This window comes from Penaeus chinensis, chromosome 33 (assembly GCF_019202785.1).
Source record: "Penaeus chinensis breed Huanghai No. 1 chromosome 33, ASM1920278v2, whole genome shotgun sequence".
Taxonomy (NCBI): Eukaryota; Metazoa; Arthropoda; class Malacostraca; order Decapoda; family Penaeidae; genus Penaeus; species Penaeus chinensis.
Window position 1 is genome coordinate 26,768,043 of NC_061851.1, and position 7,500 is coordinate 26,775,542.

At 35.8% G+C, this 7,500-nt stretch overlaps 1 protein-coding gene across 1 annotated transcript in view; it reads left to right on the plus strand.

Moving 5' to 3' along the window:
• The window catches only part of LOC125043399 (protein O-linked-mannose beta-1,2-N-acetylglucosaminyltransferase 1-like), a 36,383-nt gene that overhangs the window by 8,557 nt on the left and 20,326 nt on the right, over positions 1 to 7,500 (plus strand). Inside the window, exon 4 of the mRNA XM_047639502.1 lies at positions 71 to 179. Coding sequence (XP_047495458.1) covers positions 71 to 179 — 109 coding nt within the window. The remainder of the gene's footprint in view (positions 1 to 70; positions 180 to 7,500) is intronic.

Consider the following 7,500-nt stretch of genomic DNA (forward strand, 5'->3'; position numbering starts at 1 on the left):
CACACACACACACACACACATCACCGCCACCGCCTCATTCTAGAACCACCTTCTTCCCTTTCCCTTGCAGAGTGCAGAAAGAGGCGTACGAAAAGGGCTTGCTCGAGGAATTGTCTCAAGCGGTTTTCATCGACTTGGAGAATCCTCTGAATCTTCCTCATCGTCTCTCTCGCCTTCAGGTCAGTTGTTCTTCTGCTTGTTATTGTTCTCTATGGTGGTCTTTCATCTTTTTTTGTTTTGTTTTTTTTGTTCTTTTATGTTCATTCTGGAAGAGTTTGTTTTATTCGTTGGGGGTTGGGGTGGGGGGTGGGGTGGATCTTGTTCTTTTTTCGTATATCCTTAAATTCTCCCTTTCTTCTTATTATTATTATTTTTTTGGTTTTGTTTTTCTCTCTCTGTTTCTAAATCTAATACAGAAAATTTTATGAACGAGAATGTTTATCTTCACAGTGCAAGTGATGTATCGATTTTATCCTCGTAATAAATGCATGTTTTTTTTTGCACTATGAATTCTAAATTAAAGTCAAAGCTAAAGTCGAGGTCAGAGTCAAAACCAATGTCAAAGCCAAAGCCAAAGTCAGAGTTATGGTCAAAGGCAAGGTCAAATTCAAATTCAAATTCAAAGTCAAAGTCAAGGTCAAAGCCAAAGGCAAAGTTAAATTCAAAGGCAAAGTCAGAGTTAAATTCAAAGTCAAAGTCAAAGTCAGTCAAAGTCAAAGTCAAAATCAAATTCAAAGTCGAAAATAGAAAATTAAAAGTCAAGAGTCAAAAGTCGTAAGTCGAAGTTAAAGCCAAAGCCAAAGCATTCATCTAGCCTTTCGATGACACAAACGATATTCACAAATACATCGAGTTGATACAAATTCAGCGCAATTGATTTTGTCTTTTATAGTCTCCTGGAAATGGTTAATACTCGAACAATTGGAACTGAATCATGTTGCAAAAGAACAGTCAGACAACAAAGTGCAATATATGCAAAGCGACATGAACGGCGTGTAATTTTTTTTACAAATGCTTTTTACATTTTCTTCCTTGCATCCTTCTCTCCTTCATTATCCATTCTCTCATTCGCTTCTTGATTTCTCTCTCGCTCTCTCTCTCTCTCTCTCTCTTTTCTCTTATTCCCTCCTTTCTTTCTTTCTCTCTCTCTCTCTCTCTCTCTCTCTCTCTCTCTCTCTCTCTCTCTCTCTCTCTCTCTCTTTCTCTCTTGCTCTCTCTCCAAGTGAATTAATAGGGAAAAACAAAAAACAAAAAACATACAGAGCGTAACAGAAGCAAAACAATACTTCGATATGAATGGCCTGAAACTAAATCCACAAAAAATACTATGTATTTCCATAGGTAGCCGCAAGAATATAACAAAAATACCCATAGATACAGTGAGACCCAACACTACAGTAAAACAAATCGAAAGGCATGACATTTGAGATATACACTGACCACATCTACAGAAAAGTAATGGGCATTCTGATATACTTAAATCACATCAGAAGTTAAATACCCACTGAAACAAGAATTGCTGTTCTATAAACACTAGCACTTAGTATCATTATTTACTGTCTAGACATCTGGACCTCCACAAACAAAACATAAAAACAAAAAAGAATCAAAATCTACAGCACTAGCAAATGTAAAGAAATATGACCACATCACATCACATATAAACAAAAAGGCCAATAGTATAACAGAAATACAACTATGACACTTGTATTCTAATCCATAAAATCACACAAGGAAATTATCCAAATTGGCTATTACCTATACAGACAGCAGGTAACATAACGAGTGTTCAGACAGTGCAAAATAACTCTTTATATATGAAAAGATCGAATACAGAAACCGGGGCAAGAGATATGCAAAGCCGAGGACTGGCGATCTGGAACCAACTATTAGAAAATATTAGAAAGACTTCCAACACATTTAAAACACATTTAAAACAAAAGATGAAGCCAAGCACGATATTTGTCACTTAAGATGTTAATGCTCTGTATAATTTTGTTGCACAAGCAGTGTATAATATTCATTTTTATAACATCTTATTACATAATATAGACACTATATATGTAAATGGAATACCAACTGTAATAACCTGAACGTAATGTGAATTTAAATTTGAATTCTCTCTCTCTCTCTCTCTATTTCTCTCGTTCTCTCTCTTTGTCATTTATCGTCTTTTTTTAATAATTCCTTTTTTCTATATTTGTCTTTCTATCATCGCTTTGCATGCTCCTTTTATCACTTTATCTTACTTATTACGTTATTTTCATATCAGTCTTTCCGTCCCCCTTTTTCAATGTCTTACTAATCTGTATCTAAATCTATATCTATATTTATATCTATTTTTCTTCCTTTTTCATTGTCTTACTAATCTGTATCTACATCTATATCTATATTAGTATTTATATTTATATCTATTTTTCATCCATTTTCTGTTTACTTCTGTTCTCTCTAGATATTTTTTCTTACATTTTCGTTCATTCTCCCTCTCTTCTTATTCATTCTTCCGTCTCTCTGCCTATTTACCTTTCTATCTCTCTTCCTCTTTTTCCTTTTCCGTATATTTTTTCCCCTCTGTTTCCTCTTCCCTATTTTCCTATTAGTCTTTTCTATGTTCCTGTTTTTCTCTTACCGCATTTCCTTTCTTCCTATTTACGTAATTTCTTTTTCTCTTCTCTCTCTCTTTACTTCTCTTTCCATCTTGTCCGTTATCTTCCTTCTTCTCTTATCCTCTTTTTCTTCTCTCTGTCTCTTCGTAACCTTCTTCCATTTTCTGTCTCTTCTTCCCTTTTTCTTCTCTCTTTCTAGTCTTCTTCCTACCTTATCTTCCTCTCTCTCCTCCTTCCCTTCTTTCTCTTTCTCTGTTCTTCTTCCTCTCTTCCTATTTCTCCTTCTCTTTCGCTATCCCTTTCTCCTCTTCTTCTTTCTCTCTTTTCTTCTTCCTCTTTTCTGATCTTCTTCTCTCCTCCTTCCCTTCTTCTCTCTCTCTCTATTCTTCTTCCTCTCTTCTTATATTCCTCTCTCTCTCCTCCTTCCCTTCTTTTTCTCTCTCTATTCTTCTTCCTTTCCTCTGATCTTCCTGTCTCTCTTTCCCTTCTTCTCTCTCTCTCTATTCTTCTTCCTCTCTTCTTATCTTCCCCTTTCTCCTCATTCACTTATTCTTCTCTTTCTCTATTCTTCTTCCTCTCTTCTTGTCTTCCCCTCTCTCTCCTTCCCTTCTTCTCTCTCTCTCTATTCCTCTTCCTCTCTTCATATCTTCCTGTCTGTCTCCTTCCCTTCGTCTCTCTCTCTCTATTCTTCTTCTCTTCTTACCTTCCCCTCTCTCCTCCTTCCCCTCTTCTCTTTCTCTCTATTCTTCTTCTTCTCTTCTTACCTTCCCCTCTCTCCTCCTTCCCCTCTCCGCCCGATCTCCAAGCGACACTTGTGATTAATTTGACCGGCAGTCGCTCAGGGAATATTAATTCTGAAATGCGCTTGGAATAGTGATGATGATGATGATGATGGTGATGGCGGCGGTGACGGTGGTTATTATGGTGATGGTGATGATGGAATTGATGAAATTGAACGATGATATTGATAATGATGGTAATGCCGTTCATATGATTATAGTAATGGTGGTATTGGTGTTGATGATGATGATGCTAATGAAGATGATGGATGGAGATGATCGTGATAATGAAAATAGTGATGAAGTGATGATGATTTTGATGATAATAATGATAATAATAGTGATTATGATGATACTGATACTGTTACTGATATTGATACTGTTGATGATAATGATAATGGTGATCATTATGATGAAAATATTGATGCGATGATGATGATGACGATGATAGTGATAACAATGATGGTATTGAAAGTGATGATGATAATGCTAATGATGATAACGATGATGATGAAGACAACAATGGTGATGAATAAGACAATGATACAGATAATAATAACTATTAGAATGCCAACGATAATGATAATGATAACAACAACGAAGACAGCGAAGGTCATGGTTTTGATGATGATGGTGATGATGATGATGATGGTGATGATGATGGTGATGATGATGGTAATGATGATGATGGTGATGATGATCGTGATGATGATGGTGATGATGATTATGATGGTGATGATGATGACCCCAGGCATTACTCCGCAAAAGAGCCATAGAATTCCGCACACAAGGGTCAGATTACACTTATGCCGGAGTTGCGAATACAAGAATAATTTTGTCGTTCGGAGTAGGAGGCTTTGCAACTCCTCCTCCTTCTCCTTCCTTTATCACACTTCTTCGTGGTTCCCATTCACTTCCTCTCCTCCCCCCCTTCTTCTTTTCCCCTCTTCTTCCCTTTCTCTTTCTCCCTTTCTTCCGCTTTTCCCTTTTCTCACTTCCCTTCCTCTTCCATAAGCCTTTAGGATAGTGATAACAATCTTCCTTCCTCTCTCCTCCTCCTTCCTACTTTTTTCTTTCTCCTTCCTCCTTTTTTCTTCCTTATTCCCATATTTTCTTCCTTATTCCCCTTTTTTCTTCCTTATTCCCCTTTTTTCTTCCTTATTCTTCCTTATTTCTCCTTTTTCTTCCTTATTCTTCCTTATTTCTCCTTTTTCTTCCTTTTTCTTCCTTATTTCTCATTTTCTTTCTTATTCCTCCTTATTTCTTCCTTATCCCTCCCTTTCCTTCTTTATTCCTCATTCCTCTCTTTTCTTCCTTATTCCCCCTGTTTTCCTCCTTACTCCTCAATTTTTCTTCCTTATTCCTTCCTTTTCTTCCTTATTCCTCCTTTTTTCTTTATCCTTCCTCCTGTTTTCTTCTTATTTCTCCCTTTTCTTCCTTATTTCTCCTTTTTCTTCCTTATTCCTTTTTTTTCGTCCTTGTTCCTCCCTTTACTTCCTTATTCCCCTTTTTTCTTCTTTATTCCTTTTTTTCTTCCTTAGTCCTCCCTTTTCTTCCTTATTTCTCCTTTTTCTTCCTTATCTTCGTTTTTCTTCCTTATTTCTCCCTTTTCTTCTTTATTCCTCCTTTTCTTCCTTATTCCACCCATTTCCTTCCTTATTCTTTCGTTTTCTTCCTTATTCCTCCTTTTTCCCCTTATTCCTCGCTTTTCTTCCTTATTCCTTCCTTTCTTCATTATTCCTCTTTTTTTCTTCTTATTTTTTTTTCTTTCTTATTTCTCTTTTTTCTTCCTTATTCCTCCTTCTTCTTCCTTAGTCCTCCTTTCCTTCCTTATTCCTCCTTTTTTCGTTCTTGTTCCTCCCTGTTCTTCCTTACTCCTCCTTTTTCTTCCTTTTTCCTCTTTTTCTTCCTTATTCCTCATTTTTTCGTTCTTATTTCTCCCTGTTCTTCCTTATTCCTCTTTTTCTTCTTTCTTCCTTAGTCCTCCCTTTTATTCCTATTTTTCTCCTCTTTCTTCCTTATTCCTCGTTCTTCTTCCTTATTTCACCCATTTCCTTCCTTATAACTTTTTTTTCTTCCTTATTCCTCCTTTTCCCCCTTATTCCTCCCTTTTCTTCCTTATTCTCCCTGTTTTCTTCCATATTCCTCTTTTTTCTTCCTTATTCCTTCCTCTTCTTCCTTATTCCTCCTTTTTTTTCTCCTTCCTCCTTTTTTCTCTTATTTCTTTTTTTCTTTCTTATTTCTCTTTTTTCTTCCTTATTCCTCCTTTCCTTCCTTATTCCTCCTTTTTTCGTTCTTGTTCCTCCCTGTTCTTCCTTACTCCCCTTTTTCTTCTTTATTCCTTCTTTTTCTTCCTTATTCCTCCTTTTTCTTCTTTATTCCACCTTTCTTTTCCTTATTTCTCCTATTTCTTCCTTACTCCTCCTTTTCTTCCTTATTCCTCCTTTTTCTTCCTTATTCCTCCTTTTTCTTTCTTATTTCTCCCTTTTCTTCCTTATTCCTCCTTTTTCTTTCTTATTCTTCGTTTGTCTTCCTTATTTCTCCCTTTTCTTCCTTATTCCCCCTTTTCTTCCTTATTCCTCCCTTTGTCTTTCTTATTATTTCCTTTTCTTCCTTATTCCTCCCTTTTCTTCCTTATTCCTCCCTTTTTCTTCCTTATTATTTCCTTTTCTTCCTTATTCCTCCCTTTTCTTCCTTATTCCTCCCTTTTTCTTCCTTATTATTTCCTTTTCTTCCTTATTCCTCCCTTTTCTTCCTTATTCCTCCCTTTTTCTTCCTTATTATTTTCTTTTACTTCCTTATTCCTTCCTCTTCTTCATTATTCCTCCTTTTTCTTCCTTTTTCTTCCTTATTCCTCCTTTTTCTTCCTTATTCTTCCCTTTTCTTCCTTATTCCTCCTTTTTTCTTCCTTATTCCTCCTTTTTCTTCCTCATTCCTCCTTTTTTCTTCCTTATTCCTCCTTTTTCATCATTATTCCTCCTTTTTCTTCCTTATTCCTCCTTTCCTTCTTTATTCCTCCTTTTTTCGTTCTTGTTCCTCCCTGTTCTTCCTTATTCCCCTTTTTCTTCTTTATTCCTTCGTTTTTCTTCCTTATTCCACCTTTTCCTCCCTTTTCTACCTTTCTCTTCCTTATTTCTCCTTTTTCTTCCTTACTCCTACTTTTTCTTCCTTATTCCTCCTTTTTCTTCCTTATCCCTTCTTTTTTCTTTATTTCTCGCTTTTCTTCCTTATTCCTCCTTTTATTCCTTATTCCTCGTTTGTGTGCCTTATTTCTCCCTTTTCTTCCTTATTCCTCCTTTTCTTGATACAAATTCATTGATTTTGTCTTTTATAGTCTCCTGGAAATGGTTAATACTCGAACAATTGGAATTGAAACATGTTGCAAAAGAACAGTCAGACAACAAAGTGCAATATATGAACGGCGTGTATTTTTTTTTACAAATGCTTTTTACATTTTCTTCCTTACATCCTTCTCTCCTTCATTATCCATTCTCTCTTTCGATTTTTGATTTCTCTCTCTCTCTCTTTTCTCTTATTCCCTCCTTTCTCTCTCTCTCTCTCTCTCTTTCTCTCGCTCTCTTTCTCTCTCTCCAAGTGAATTGATAGGAAAAAACAACAACATGCAGAGCCTAACAGAAGCAAAACAATACTTCGATATGAATGGCCTGAAACTAAATCCACAAAAAACGCTATGTATTTCTATAGGCAGCCGCAAGAATATAGCAAAATATACCCGTAGATACAGTGAGACCCAACACTACAGTAAAACAAATCGAAAGGCATGACATTTGAGATATACATTGACCACATCTACAGAAAAGTAATGGGCATTCTGATATACTTAAATCACATCAGAAGTTAAATACCCACTGAAACAAGAATTGCTGTTCTATAAACACTAGCACTTAGTATCATTAATTACTGTTTAAACATCTGGACCTCGACAAACAAAACACAAAAACAAAAACAAAACAAAATCTACAGCACTAGCAAATGTAAAGAACTATGACCACATCATATCACATATAAACAAGAAGGCTAATAGTATAACAGAAATACAACTATGACACTTGCATTCTAATCCATAAAATCACACAAGGAAATTATCCAAATTG